This window comes from Corvus brachyrhynchos, unplaced genomic scaffold, assembly GCF_000691975.1.
Source record: "Corvus brachyrhynchos isolate BGI_N302 unplaced genomic scaffold, ASM69197v1 scaffold43, whole genome shotgun sequence".
Classification (NCBI taxonomy): Eukaryota; Metazoa; Chordata; class Aves; order Passeriformes; family Corvidae; genus Corvus; species Corvus brachyrhynchos.
Genome location: NW_008237353.1, coordinates 2,178,958 through 2,195,684, shown reverse-complemented (window position 1 = coordinate 2,195,684; position 16,727 = coordinate 2,178,958). Strand labels below are relative to the sequence as shown.

General features: G+C 36.0%; 1 protein-coding gene across 2 annotated transcripts in view; it reads right to left on the bottom strand.

The window, feature by feature from the left end:
• The window catches only part of DTNBP1 (dystrobrevin binding protein 1), a 60,936-nt gene that overhangs the window by 33,873 nt on the left and 10,336 nt on the right, over positions 1-16,727 (bottom strand). For both annotated transcript variants that reach the window (XM_008630897.2, XM_017730671.1), the window contains exons 5-6: positions 13,959-14,091; positions 2,485-2,507 (exon numbers count right to left, since the gene is read on the bottom strand). In XM_008630897.2, coding sequence (XP_008629119.1) covers positions 2,485-2,507; positions 13,959-14,091 — 156 coding nt within the window. The remainder of the gene's footprint in view (positions 1-2,484; positions 2,508-13,958; positions 14,092-16,727) is intronic.

The window sequence follows — 16,727 nt, the reverse complement described above, 5'->3', positions numbered from 1 at the left end:
ACTTTTTAGCATATGGTATTCAAATTCACAAATAACAAGTTACTATTAAAAAAAATGGCATTTCGGGTTTTTCCATTGAAACAGATTTTAATGTACAATGATTTCAAGTGCAAATGCACTAAAAGATGCAAGTGTATATGAAGGTATTTTAAACAGTTGTTCTTTCCTAGACCCTGCGCTAGGGTCTAGGAAACATTCTGTTTCATGAACAGAATGTTGATGAGGACATTTCACTCTGGACAGTCATGCAAAGATAAATTAGTTGAGGCTGTAGTCTATACTTGCAATATTAAAATGTAAAGAACCATCTACTCAACTACTTAACATGTTTCAGTTGGAAACAACTTTTCCTGGTTTTTTTGCTTTTTAGATTACAGTGTTAGGCTATCAACTTAGGACACACTGCCTGCCCTTGCTGCTGCCTTTTCCTTCCTCTGTGACAGGATTCCTACAGACATCCACCGAGTTATCTCGGTGTGCTTCATCAACCGGAACTAAAGCCAACCAAGTGACAGATCATTTTTGCCAAAATCTAGTGAGCCCGAGAAGCAGCTCAAAACAGGAAACTCAAATAGGAGCCCCAAGTTAGATCAGGCAAAGCTGCCCTAGAACCAAAACATCTGCCATTATGTAATGAATCCTTCACAACAAGGAATCTCCTACTCTCCCTACTTCCAAGCAGCTGATGAAAGATACGGCAGATACTCAGATATTAATGTAAGGTGCAAAAGGCCAGGAAAAGACCAAATGAAGCCAATATAATGAATACCTCTACTTCACAATCTAGGTTGACAACAAAAATTCCAAGATCTGAGAGCGAACAACTTAGTAAGTCAGAAACCCAAGAACATTTCCTCCAAGCATGTATTTTCAATCAATTGTGCACCTGGATTTTTAGTAGTTTAATCCCAATTTCCTGGGAAATGTCAGGCAAAACAGTGAAAGTTGTTGCCAAAATCAAAACACTGAATCTGTTGTTTATTTTAAACCTTCTTCTTGTCATCTTCTAGAAAGAAATTAGACTTGTTTGACAAGACCATTCTTGAAATTTTCTTAGCTATTACTCTCCTCTCTTCTGTCAGGTACAAGCTTATCACCAGTTCACTGTACAAAACCCACACAAATTAGGCTGACAGATGTTTAATATCCATTTTCCAAGATTCATCCCTCTAGGCTTATCCAGCCTTCTCTTGGCTACCAAGACAAGTCTTTCATAACCAGTATTGGAAATCTGTATCCATTAGAGAACCTGTTGCTTAGTTTGGTATAAATTTCAAGGTCAACACACAGCTAGCACATTCCTCTTCCATCAAAATAATTGCCTCTGTAAAATACTTACTGTCAAATAATGTTAAAGTCTCTATTAAAATAAAAAGAGGCCAAAAGAGAAATTACTTTGGAAACCACTCTCCTGGCTTCCAGAAACTCATTTAAAACACCTAATCAATACAAACAAAAAACCAGGATTCACTGTTCTCACAAGCACCAGATACTACAAAGCAGCTGCCTTGCTTTGGATCAGAAGGAGCCTGGCATTATGTTCCATTTTATATTGAGTTGCTCTGTGCTGAAAGCTGTCAAATCAATCAACAAAAGGGTTGGTTTGGCAAGTTACAGGAAAAGTGACATTTTACATAATCTGTGTTGCTTATCTGTTACTGTAACTGTTATTTTCCTTTTGTAGCATCACATAAAGATGAGATAGTAATGAACTGAAAAGGCAAAGGAATGCAGCTGATAGAAATTTCCATCCCTGCTTTCAATTTCAAGAGACAATTGATTGACATAAGTCAATGCACCTGACTTCATTCTCATAAATACTAGTCACAAACCCACGTTCTAGCCAAAGGAAAAGACAATAGCAATTCTCAAGCTGATCAAACATTAACATCAGAAGGTAGAGTAAGCCCCAGTTTAGGATTTACTGAAAATGGGATTGTGTTCCATCTATGTACCACAGACAAAGCAATAATACATGACAGAGTTTCCAGCCATTACATCATATATTGGACAAATATTTGTATATATCATCAAGTATGTCCAACAAGTTGAGCTACAAAAATTAAATTTGTCTGATAGCATAATACTGTGAAAATTCCCTAGAAACAGCTAGACAAAAATCTAACATGTAACAGCCTACAACATGTGCCAAAATTATATCCATGCCAGAAAAGACATCAACCAGTTGAAGACGAAGCCCTAAACTTCAAAAATTGAACACCAAGGGAAAGGCTTGAGTTAGACAAGGGAATCTCTGAAACCTAGATAAGACAACAAAATAACTGTGTTCTCCCTACACTTAGGACTCTCCCAAAGAAAACAGCAGCAAGAACAGGTAAAATGAAAAATAAACAGCCTGCTGGGTCAACATAAAATTAACATTGTCAAATGAAGAAGGACAACAGTTCCTTCTCAGTTTCACACAAAACACAAATGACTGTAACCCTTACAAATATTTAGGTAGAAAATAAAAATAGAATTTACCTTTGAATGTTTCCAGTTCCTTCCTGTTGGAGAAGAGCAGAATTAAAAAAAAATAATTAGAAATACTACAACTAGAACTACAGGATTTATTTTACATGTTTTAAGACTCACTAAAAGACGAAAATCAAAGAATCTGATTGTCACCATATATAAGGGTAATATTACCATGTGTTTATCTAAAGCAAACAAAATCAACCAGTTTAGAAATTAGGCCACCACTTCTTTATAAACATGCACAATTATACAAATACTGCACATTTGTATCTAGCTACATAATTTCCAGATACACGTCTCCAAAAATAACCAAGACTTCTTAAGGCTTTAGTTACTAAAGCATCCTTTGCTTAGCAGAGCTTTACCAATTTACAGCACAGTAAATAACAATTAGTGTCCCATTTTCATCAATGCCATTCAAAAACATTTTGACAACACTGTTGGACAATATCACTCACTCGGTTAAAACAGAGACAGGCAAAGAGACATACAGTGACATTCCTCAGAGGAGAGGATTTACCAGAGTATGGAGTATGACAGATAACCCATAGTACTCATGTACCAGAAAGCTAAGAAATTAAGTTAAAGACAGTAATACCTTTTTTGCCTTCATACCAGGCCACCCTCCACTTTTAGAAGTTATGCAATTGTGACTGCAGAGGCTATAAAATGAAGGGAAATATTCTCTCTGTTTTAAAGAAACTGCAAAATGCTCCAATTGTCATTACTACAAGATAGTAATTCATCATGAATTTAAAGGCTAAAGAAGAATCAACTAAGCAATAGCTTAGATAAGGCAGAATGCTGGCCTTACAAAACACTCATTTACATCAAACTTTTTCAGTCTGTGCCTCACAGAATGCCTAGTTAAATTCTGAATTTTGAAGAAAAAGTGACTAAGAAAAATAAAGACTGAATTAACAGTTGTCCAGATAAATTATTCTATTCACTATCCACAGACTAAAGCACCCTTCAGTCACCTACCAGAGACACTGTTTCACAGTACATTTGCTATACCACAACAACTCCTTCTACCCCTTAACAGATGATGCAATTCAGCATTTACTCTTGCATCAAGATCAGACAAAACTCTCTCAAAGATGAAAGAATTTATTTTCTAAGCAGGACAAAGTATTCTAAAACAAGCAAGAGAATGCATTTACCTCCACATTTTCAGAGAACATCCCACTTTTGTAACCAATGTTAAATACAGGTTTTTGAAAGAATGGGCGCTTTACCAGGAAATAAGCTAGAGTGTGATTCACAGTCAAGAATTCTATTAGTTGCAACTTCCTGTAAGAATCTATTTCCTTTCCTGCTTCTCCTTCATCCCTTTCCCAAGCTAGTTTCTCCCTTTCATATCAGAGAAAAAAAGCTACTTTACAATACCTGTGATTTCCAGGTTCGTACCCTAAAAAATTTTTCCTACCCTGCATACTCTAAGCACAGTTACAAGATTCTTAAACACTCTCACAAGTTGCCCTCCTTATTTTTTAATAATGGCACAGTAGTTGAGGCAACAATCACAGGAAATGCTTGTTTTCCATGGACTGAAACAAAACCATACTGGAGGAAACATCTTGTGAAAGTAAGAAGCAAAAAACTACGTTACTTGCACCTAAAATCAGGAGATTTTATGACACTTGTCCACAAAAGGAAAGATGAAACAATTACTGCCATTGTGTTGAAATAGGTTAGTAAACAAGATCATAATACAGTAACCAAGTGACAATCACTGATTTTGTCTAAATCCCCAGAATTTTCCTTTTCAAAATCCATCAATATTTTTAGGGTTGAGATGCACTAAGATGCTGTCCCTATAACCATATATATAATTGCCATTCATTAAGAAAGTTGGAAACTAATATTTGACAAAAACTTTTTTCCAACACATACCTCTGAAAATTAGAAGTATCTATGATGAGCATACAGTAAAAATACAGATTCAAAATTTAAGGATCTGTACTTCCTAGTATCCTCATACCAATTCAGCCTCAAAGACTGAGGATTTTTATTTTACACCGCATGAATTAATCACATCTTGTGGTTTCTCAAAAGACTTTCAATAAAACTTCCATTTAGAATTATATACTAACGTACATGCTTATTGAAACCATGTTGAGCATCAGCAGCATGGAAGATTTTTAAATTTATTTATTAAGTCAAATTATACAAATAAAAACTTGGAAGTTTTAAAATTTTAATCCTAAATCTCATTTATCGGCAGGCTTGGTAAGAACATGACACTAAACTGAAAAGTGGAAAGGAAACTGACTTGTAATGATATTGGAAAAACAGATGGCTTAAGAAGATATCAGTACATTTTCTAGTTGGGTAATTAAGACCTTGCACACAGATGTACAGAAAAAATGTATAACAGTATCACATTTCTCCCCTTTATAAGTAAATAAATATTTTTGTATTTATTGATAAACTGTCAGAAAGAAGATACCTCCTATGTCTTCTCTAAGAGTCTAGAGACAAAAAGTCATCTGCAGAATACACTGAACTCACGTTAAGAATTGAACTACATATTCAGAACACAGACAATATAAAGAAACAGCAATTTGTGAGAGTAATTAAAATGAAAAAGAGTAAACTGAAAACAGTTTTGGAAAAGTGGCCTTCAAAGCAAGGTTAAAAGACAAGCAGGAAGAAACATACAAGGCAATTGAAAACACTCCATAGGGAAATGCTCCTGGATTTTAAAGAGTTTTCATCCAAAAGAACATTCATGAACTGCACAGATGGATGAGATAACCCTTTCCACTACTGTTAGAAGAAAAATACACACCTACCTTGCCTCTGGCCTTGCTACACATGAAAGCTCTTGAAGCCCAGCGTGAGCTGCTCAGCATCTGTCCAGGATTCAAGGAACTCCCATGCTGAGTCTGACCACTAATCAATACAACTACCTGGCATCTGACTATATGCTCTTCGGCTACTAAACTCCAGGTTACTGACAACAAACCTGGCTAGTTACTCCTGGAAGAATACATTTTACCTTTTTACAGTTAACAGTAAGCTTTCAGAAGAAAGGACTGAATTAAGAGGCATATTACAATATAAATAGCTCTTTTCAGTGAAAGATGAAGTTCAGCATCTCTGAGCAAGAAAAAAAGGCTAAAATAACAGGCTACCGTCTAATATAACCAGGCTATAAAGGCATGGAGACACTTCAAAAGTAATCTCATTCTGCATGCAGAGCAGTTTACGAATCCCAGCCTCTTTCCTGAGATGCAAGAGGCTGTACAGGATCACCCAAGTGATATCCATGAAAACTATCTGGCCACACATAGAGGCAATAATGTTAATCCCTGCCTTTCCAGTTGCTTGTTTTCATAAAATAGATGGGGGGGGGACTTAATTGGTCTGTAAAATTCTATACGAGTCAAACACAGTTACCAGTTTTTAAGTTACCTGGAATGTTCTAATGATGACACTGTCTGTGGTCTCAACTTCTTCATTTACAGAAAAGTTGAGATTCAGGGTTTGTGGTGAGAAGATATAATTATGGAGACAACAGGTGAAACAAACGACCTACACTATATGACTTGTCCCACAGAGTAACTGACATGACCAGTTAGAATTACAATCTACTTAGAAGGCAGATACAAATTCCCAAGGACTTTCCCATTCCCCTCAGGCTTTTCATTGCATTGTTGGATTAACCCTGCTTTAGTCACTGAGCAGATGAGATGGACACTAGGAAGATTGCACTGGTATCACTGACAAACAAAAATAAATCCAGAAAGAATAATAGGGGAGGACCAGGAGGCAAAACTGTCCTGCTCTAAGTTACTGATATCAAATGGAATTTGATTTCTTTAGCAACAGTAAGAAAAAAAATCTCAGGTTCTACAGTATCTTGCAAAGGGCTGTAACACTAAGATCAATTTCCTAAGTGTAACTAAACATCATGGAATTTAGTTAAATATCTAGGAGACTACAGAAACACCACATTCTTTACAAAGATGTCAGCAGTCAGAATTGACCATTTCGTATTTTATCCTCAAGAAAAGAATAGGCAGATAAGAAAGCAAAAAAAGTCATAAATGAATGTCAGGAACAATTTTTTAACACTAGCTCTAAAAGTAACAGTCAGTAAATTCCAACTACTAGACTCATATATAAACAAAAGACAGTATCAAGACAGCATATGAATGGTAAAAATTGAGGATTAAATTTAAAAGATTTTACAATAATATGTGTTAATAAATTCTGGGTTGTAAATACTATTTACAAAAAAATACATTTGAAGAAAGTATAGATGCTTATCAGCAAATTAATCTAAAAATATTTATGGCACCTAACAAGATCCAACCCAAAAAGTGAGAAATGCTGCATTTCCTCTGCTATGTCTGGTACAGCTAAGTTTTCAAAATTATATATTAAAAAGAAAAAAGAATCCTTCCACAGCCTGACTCAAGCTTTAGTAAGCTAGAAAGCCACCAGAAAGTCTCCTCTGGGACTTTCCTCTGGATGTCATCAGAAGTAAAAGCCAAAAAACTGAGAACTCAAAACCTGTGTCACTAGCACAGTGCACAGAAATAATTCAAGTCCTTTTTTTTTGTACTTAGGATTATCACTTTTGTCAATCCCGACACAAAACTGTTTTCCCCATCCCTGAGATCGGTTGAGCACCCCTTTGAGATACTTAGGCCAACTACTACTTTGAAATACACTTGAGGCTGAAGCAATGAAAAGCCTTTAAGTACTGAAAAATCAGTAAAAACTAACACTATTACTAAACTACTGTTAGAATTGAGCAGCAGGCCAGGGTTTCTATTCATTTGAAGAAACACTGAAGAGAGGTCAGCATTCTTCATCATGAAAAGTGACATTTTATCCACTGAAAGAGAAGAACAGAGAACTAAGGCATTTAAATAAAATTGCAATGGAGATTTTTTTGCTTCCATACTCATGCAGATACAGAAGTAGCTGAAGTCTGTTTTCCAGAAAAACTTCTACATTAACTTCAGTCCAGCAGATGGAACAGCGAATTTTTTTAACAGAAACGACATTAACTGGCAATCAAGTTAATAAATACAACCAAAACCAAATACTACCCTAATATATTCAGCAGTTTCAGGGTACAGTGAAAGCATTACTCTTAAGATGTTTTGAAAAATGAAACAAATAGTTATCTTCATTAAGAACACTAGGAGTCATCTTCCAGGCACTATCATTCAAAAGGACAGTAAACATGAGGGAGATGGCATTAAAACTGTAAGAAAATGGTAGAAGTGAAATCATTAAAACAAGCGTTGCCCTCTGCTAAGAGACTGACACAGACCATTTACCACTGGAACCATTCCAAAATGGAATGTTAAATGTGGAATAAATGCTTAGCTCCTTCTAAAAGCTGATGCCTTCAGATGTAAGATTTTGCACAGGACAGTTTTTATGCTTTTGCTTTCATCCTGTTGTTATCCAAAAAAAGGGACAGTTTTTAAATTTCTTTTTTTTAAAACTTTTATCTTAGTATGCAATGTCATTGGATCACTAAAACCTACATGTATCAATACAGTTTGTTTTTATCATACAATGAAAATTTTAGGAACCAAAGTTTAAAGCTGACTTTTGAGAACAGAAAATTAAGAGAAGCTACAATTTGAGAAACTACAAAGAATGTAAGAGAAGTTGAAGAGAAGGTACAAACAATTCCACCACCAAAGGCCACCTCCACCATCAACTCCACCAATTTCTTCGAGAAAAAAATGGAATTCCTGCAAACCTGTTTTTGGTAAACAGCCACACAAGAAACTGCAGACCTTCATTTAACTTGTTCATCAATTTCCCCAAAAGCGTTAAAAAGAAGAAGAATGACAGTATTTAAAAACTGGCCAAGCTTTATTCAGTAAGTGACATACAGTACAACCCTAATTCACAGGAACAAGTAAGTACAAAGAGCTTGTGACTCCATGTGCAATCTTCATCTAAAATTCTGAATGTGGTTCCATGCAGCACAAATGCAATTGTGCCAGAGAGAAGTTACAACTTGTATCTTCTTCAGGCACCCTCAACATATCCCTTTGACGTAGGAATGCAAAATCTCCCTCACAGAAGAGTTGCCAATGAATGCATTTAATACTTTCTTTTTTTTAAGCTACTTTTAAAAGAATTTGCTTTAAATGCAAGTGGAAAGGAATTATGAAAGGTCTCAGGAAATAATTCATAGCAAAGAAACACAGAATTTATCAGGAGGCACAGCACAGAGAATGAATTTTAGTGTGGTAAAGACAAGCACCTAAGCCCTGTTCTTCTGCCACTAGCCACAATGAATTAATTACATATATAAATAATGCATTTTTGAGGTGAGGGAGGGTACAAAATGATGATTAAGGCAGCCCTGAACCATCTGTTCCTATTATTGGTACAGTAAGTCTGGACAAAGAATGCCTGGTATTAACAGCTTGACAGGATTTGCAGATTATGCCCACTAACAAGCACCACGTAAAGGTAGAGATAAATTATGCAGGATTGCCATAATGTTTTAACATTTTCTAGGTAATATTATTAAAAGGTGCTGCAGGATACAGAGGATCCAACACAAACATTCAGTCTTTTATTACAGGTCACAAAAGCCAAAGAAAAATATATTTTATTTGCCTATTCAAAAGAAAACAAAGACTATAAGGAGAAGGTAAGCATCAAATCTCTTTGTAACAATGTCATTGTGTCCCTGTATCAAGCAAAAATCATCAGAGAAAGGGCAAAATTAAATCAACTCAAAAGTGACATAAATTATAGTGCACATTCACACTTTGCAAATAAGAGAAAAAACTGCCAAAACCCCCGCAATCTTCAAATCTGCTGTGTGTTCAGCCTTGCCCGATGTTTCCAAATACTGGGAGCACTGACGGGAGTAAAATTCACTAATAATGAAGCAGCACACTCCTTTGGGTTTGGCGTATGCAGACTACTGTAATGCAAGAGTTCTTGCAAACAAAAGAACGTTCAGAGCCTTCAAACTACAAAAAAAGTGAAGCAAAATTGTCCATGAAACTCCTCCAAAGCTTGTGCAAGTCTCTTCAGGATCAATAAGAATTCTCATTCCGCGTGTCTGCCCAAAGAAGTGCAACAACTGATGGCCATAAAATTAATTCCAGCCAGTTATCACCATGAAAACACTTGCTGCTCATTGTGCTGTATGCAAACTCATGAAAAAGGATAGAAAACATCTTTGCAGCACAAGTGCAGAAACTTATACAGTGCCTCATGAAAACTCAAAGCCAGTCATCCACTGCACATCTACCATGGAAACTGCCCTGAATATAATAAAAGTTCTGCATCCAATCTTGCAAAAATGTTTATTTAGGTACCCAGTTACATGGAGGTGTAGCAGCTCCAAATCTATACCACTAAGAGACTGATCAAAAAGAGTATGGCATGAAAATTTACACTGATGAAAATTTACACTGACGAAAATTTTGATGAGAACTATGAAACATGTAGCTGAGATCCCAGAAATAATTCACAGTACACCTAATGTTAGAAAGAAAAACATACTTGTTTGAAACATCTGCAACAAAGGTGCATATACACTTTTTACATATAAAAAATTAAGTTTAAAAATTACATGTAAAGTTTGAAAGGGTTATGAAGGTAAAATTTAAATGTATCACTGCCAGGTGGGAGGGAATCATCACTGAGGATGCTGTACAGTACAGAGTACTGCTCTAGCCTGCCACTTGAGGAATGCTATGGGATCTAAACAAGAGCTACAGATATGGAAAGTTTTTTTTAATTTACTCTTCAAATGTTTGTGTTGGTCAGGGCTAAGATAAGCCACCGTATCTACATCCAAACAACCCTTACTGTTCCTTTTGTTCCCAAAGCAATTAAAAAGAGGAATAAAGTCTATAGAAGAAAACAACAGTAACTAAGACATGTTCTTACACACGTCTCTGATCTACGCAATGCTATTGCCATAAATTTTATACTCTTTTGAATGAGAAAGTAAATCAAACATTCTTCTCCCCCAGAAGCACTGAAGCGCCATCATGGTATGGCAATGCATCCAACAAAAACTATGACAACCTGTCCAACTCCTCACTCACTGCACTAATTAGGAAAGCATGGGGTTACACATTATTTGACCACAAATAAACCTCTAAAATACAAAAATTAGGAATAAATACACATTTAAAGACTCATTTTCTCTTCAAATAAAGCATTTGTTTAAATCTCATCAAAAAGGAAAAACAATAGTCCCACTAAGGTTTGAATTTCAGATTTTTACATTTATTTTCCTTCTATGTCTGTTCTCAAAGCTGACAAATACTGAAAAATAGAGAGGGGTCTTAAACAAGATGTCCTTAAAAAATTAACATTCAGACAATTATGTTTCAACTCAAATAACACACAGTAAAATCTATTCACTCATTTCCAATGACAAGGATTCTGCTATTCCCAATGTATTCCTACAAAATGCTATAGTTGGGCAGCTCCTTTTAATTGCCAAAATAATTAGAGGTTTCTGTTTTTCAAAACATGGTGATCTCTCTGAAATGGACACAAATGGTACCAAGAGCTTCATAGGAAGTGTAGCTTCAGGTCAGAAACATTTTATCTTACACCACAAGGCTGCCACTCAGGGCACATAAAAAGATGACACAAAAGTGAGCTCCTGACAGTGCTTCCTAAAGGACACTGTGCACTTGGGGAAGCACGAATTGCCACATGAGACTAAAGAGATACAGAAGGTTTTCTGCAATCAGAATATCCTCAGCAGGAGAATGAAGGAAAGGGAAGAAGAACTGTGCTTGAATGAAAAAAGACAGGAAACAAAATGACATGGTTTAATCCTAACATACATCCAAAACTGCAGACAGACTAACTAGAGAAAACAAGGGTAGAATCTAGACTTCATACAACAGCACTGGTACCCTGATCAATGGATTTAAACACAAAAAAGAAAATACTAAAATTCCAGAGATAAGCTCACAAAAAAAACCCAGGCCCCCCAAACACCAGGCTTTTAAATAACTTGGGAAAGATCCTGGATTGATGAACCTACTTTGAAATTAGTACTCAACACAATGACAAAAGGGAAAAAAATTGATCTGTTTGAACTGAAATAAAGTTGCTCTATTTAATAGGGAGACTTACTTATAAAATAAGTTCCCACAGTTACCATAAGCTGCATTTCAGAGGTTTAATGTTGACCTAAAGCACCTTCTTCTAAGTCTTTCATATAGGATTTTTTCAAAAGATTTGAAATACATGAGCCTCTAGCCTAAGCTCTACAGTGACTTTATAACAACATTACGTTTTGTTACGTGCTTAAAATAACCAGAGTTTCTAGAGTTCATATTCATCTCAGTTTTCATTCCTATATTGTCAAAATACATGAAATACTTTTTTTTTTTCAAACACAAAACCATTCAGTCCCTGAAAATAATTTTTGTGCTAAAGAGAGAGCATAGACTCCTGAACCCTGCCCCCCTTGATTCTTTCAGCTGGTATCACAGTAAAAACCCCAAGCACTAAAGAGAGGAAGACAGGACACGAGTTCCAAGCATACACCACAAATCACACTCACGTCAAGTTAACCAGCTGCTCACTCTTCAAGTACCTACAGTGGCAAGTGTCCTTCCTGTAATTGAGCTAGCACTTAATTTCTTACCTAAATAAATACAGTGGTAATGATCAACCAGAAATTACCTGTATTCTTCCTGTTTTGCTAGCTCTGACCAAATGTAATCAGCTTATAATTACACTAAGTAGCTTGCTTAGCATTCTATTTATAAAACTGATTAGATACTACTAAGCAGAGCAGGCAATGGTTTAACACTTTATTTTGATGTTGAAAGCAGAGGCTATGGGAAAGGGAGCAAGGATGGCAGAGAGAACAAAATCCACTCAGAAAACTGTAGAAAGATTATTATTTGGGACCAAATCTGTTGCTTTATACACATTTTAAATTCGTGTTATTTGGTTCAATAGCACATATTTAGAATTTTGGAATTATTATCCTTAAATATTTAGATTACTCAAGTAGGTCTGAACAAGTGAATATTCAGCCATACTGTCTGCTGTTGACTCTTCCTGGAGAGAGAATATGGAATTGCCCTGACCTGGGAAAGAGAAAATCCAGGCTGCAGGAATATTACAGACTACTGCTGAGGCCCTGTCCTGAGGTTAAGACAACTGAACAGAATGTGAAAAACTAAAGGGACATGACGTGAGGAATTGCCAGATGTGACAGATAACATAATAAGATACTGACAAAAGCCACAGACAGCACCACTAGGGATGATTGGATTTTACAGGTGTTTAAAGGGGAGTTTGGTGAGAAACAGCCAAATTTCACAGAAAGCTGAAGGGGAAGCTGTAAGGTATTGGAGGCAGAACCTACAACACCAGCACTCCTTCAGTAACTGGATCTGTAACACCATAGAAGGCTAAGATTCCCTAGATAACACATGAGGACCAATAGTGAAAAAGTAACCAGGGGTGAATAGGTCTTTTGGGAAAAGACTGGGATTTAAAAGAACACATAAAAATAGAAAGAGCTACAAAAATGGCAAGAAAGGTCAAGAAAAAGAACACAGATAAGCTAAGCAAAATGTGGCCAGTGCTGTCTGGCACAGTCCTGCTCTTGATCACTACATCCTCATCAGAACTGTGAAACAAACCAGTTGTTCTGCCCTTACCACATGTATCAAACTTGCTTCCACAACCAAGGAGGGTGCCAGGGTGCTTCCCCTGGCTAACAGTAGGACTCCTGCCTGGACAGATCAAGTAACCTGGTTATCCCCATGTCAGTCAACACCCACATCTACCCACCCCTCCCTAACAGGCTGTCAGACACTGTCTTTTACAAACTGCTCAATTCAACTCATTTCCTAATTTATATAATGAATGTAATACTGCTTTTCTTATCTCCTTATATTAGGCTATTTTTGGCACTGGCAGTAATAAAAATCAAGCAACTCAACAGTTTAAGTCATTTAAGCACTTAATATTTTTCTCTTGCTACTTTATCTTTTAGGTAAACCTGAAGCTCACGAGTTCAAAGTTCAGAATTTTCACACATACTGCTGTAAGTTGAACTTCGATTCCAAGAATTAATGCCCTGGTTTTCCAAGTAAGAGAATGGCAGGAGATTAATACCTTTCATACAGAGTGAAAGGCACTGATATGATATGATATGATGGAACTGAAAGGAAGATAGAGGAAAATTCAGTTCCTAAACTGTCAGGTACGTGGGAGAAAAAAAAAAGAAATCCATAAACCAGGGCAAGGGATTAAAAGAAACATCAATTCATCTGTGCTTATTAACAACAGCCCTTATTCCAATTCTTTGCAGAGAATAATAAACATGACTTCATCTTAACAACAACGTAGTGATAATTTTCCAAACACACGTACTCTTTATTCATCACTAAGACATTCAATGAATCAACTACAAATTTGCAATGTCCTGACTATTTAAAATGCTAATTTCTATTTATAACAATTGTTCTATTTACCTTTTTGTTTTCTTGTAGTTTTCCAGCTGTAATGTCTGCATACATTTGTATCTTTCCAATTCACACTGCTCACATAGTTCCTCAAGACACAGCAGATGATTCTCCATTTCCTCAAAGTTCGCCTCTAGCTGGGCTATAAGAAATATTTGTATGAATATCAAATTGCATCAACAGACAGACAACTCGCCTGAACAGAAGCAGGATTTAGTAAAGGTAAATAATTAACATGGTAATAACTACACACATATAAATGACTCCAAAAGATAAACAAATCTCAGCCCAAATCCCACAGTAAAGAGTGGCAGCAGAGCCACGTTGAAGGGAGATCTACCTGAGGTTCCCTTGTGGTAAGATGCTGAACCACTCTATTTGCCCCAGCATCGTGGTCTCACAGGTTTGTGGTCTATATTTGAGGAAGAGAAGCATGCAGGACTCATACTTTTCCTTCTTGAGCAGACTGTCAATTTAGCCCTTCCTACACAGTACCAGTCCAAGGAATAAAGCTGTGCTGACCAAAGCCAAGCCAAATCTTCATTTATTCAAATGAAGCAAAAGTAAAGCATACGGGAAGAATTTTAACTTTCACATGGTCTCATGGTAATATAAGTAAATATGTATTTATGTCTCTGAAGACAGACCCTTTACTGATAGCTAAATATAGAGATTTACCTATTTTACATACACGTAAATTTTACGATTAAATCTACCTATTTTACAAACACATCTCTAGATCTCACCTTTAAACATAATTGCTCAGTCTCAACTTCAAATAGATCTTGTCTATGACAAGTCTTGAGAAAACTGATCTCATCTCATAGCTCACACTGCTTTGAGCAGAAATTCCTGAGGTCCCTCCTCATCTGAATTAACCCATGTGAATCTTGTATCAAAGGATTACTCTCCCTGACAGTGATTAGTGCTAAATTTCATTTCTCTCCTCAGGATTCCACAGTGGAAAAACTATCTTCCCAAACCCTGGCCAGCTAGTCACTCTGGGATGGAACTGTGTAAATTACAGGACTATTATTTGTCTTTTTGCCAGGATTTCTCCTATACCAGAGAGAAAGTAAATTGCAGGTGCAAGAATAATTCACATTTTTACAAACAAATAGCAGCCAAAGTTAATGTATTTTGAATGCTCAAAAGAAGGAAACAGTAAGCTGAAGGCATCAGTCAAATCTTCCATTCTGGATTGGCCATTCTACTTGAAGCCTATCTTGGACTACACATAATTTCAACTTCCTTAGCCATTGCTCCATTATAAATAGCCATCCTAAAAAGGTTCCCCTAAAAAAGCAAAAGTTAAGAGTTCATAAGCAAATTTCCTAGGGTAAATATTCATATATTCACCTTACTTAACACGATTTTTTTATTCTCTAACAAGTAAGATCCACAACAGTAAGAAAGGGAAACATGAATCATATAATCAGCAAATATTTCCCTTAATTATTTGCCTGTATACAGATCACTGAGGGGACAGGGGAGGGACTGGCAAAAAAAATAAAGAAAGGCAGTTGACAATTAATGCAGAAACAAGTCTGAGAGGAAAAAAATGTTTTCAGTTCTACATCTTGTGATGTGGAACATTCATTGTTTACCACATACTCAATTTTCTCTCACAAAATCCTGATGCATTCAAAGTGTAGTATCATGGTTACAATTATAATTGGCAAGCCCTTTCTGCTTAAGAAATGGACTTCTCTGAGTGTATTAAAATCCAAATACTTATATTGTGCTAACTTGCTTTTCAGAATGATTGCTCCCTTATTAATCTGCAAAATTCTCCAACACAGCAGGGCTGAAGACAATTTTGTAAGGTACCTATCAACCACTGTTTTTTCCACTTAGAAAACCTACCACCTGCTTTGCTGTATTTGCTATTGAAATAATATTAAAAGACAACAACAAAGGACAGGAAAATAAAGAAGATAAAGAAAAGTGAATTCTAGAGAGCAACTGATTCCTAGCACTAGCATTTGAGCAGCCTCTAGTGGGAATTGCAGAAAACACCGTGCTCCTGAAGAACAAGAATGGACACTAAAGATCTCACCAGGAGGCAACAATCCTGCTTTACTGCAACACAGGTTTCAGAAGTTTTTTTCCTTTCTGAAGTGAAAGAAAAATTGCATTTCACAATAAGAGTTTGAAGACAAGCTCTGGTGCAGTAGCACCAGCTTCAGCTGAGAATTAACATCTCTCTTACCCAAAAGAGAATATATGAACTGTGCATACAAAGGCAATACCAAACAAACCCACAGATTTAATTGATTTGAAACTTAGGCTGTAAAAAACCCCATCTCCTCTAAATCTTTTTCAGATTTTAAAAAATATATTTACCTCTAGATTAAGAATTTTCATGTATAGCAATATGCCACACTTGGTAGAAATAGTATTTTTTATTAGATAGCTGGAAAAAATAACTTGTTCTTTAGGTCACATCACTCCAATTATAGCCTGTATTTCTTACATTACCACAAGTGTAACAACATTATTTGAAGCTTTTAGTTTTAGTTCTTCTAAAGTATGTTTCAAGTTTGGTCAGATGACATTACATTGAATTATCTTCCATCAGCACACACTGTTTTTCTTAGTTTACCAGCTATTAGATATTAAAGTACTTACTGAGAACACAACAACTTCAAATTTTTTTACCTGAAACACTTTCTTTCTAAAGTGTACCTAATTTAAACTTACCACTAATTTTTCTAACTGAAACCTACGTTATCTGTAGTTCTGTATGAGTACAAAATTTGTTAGAATAGCTAAATC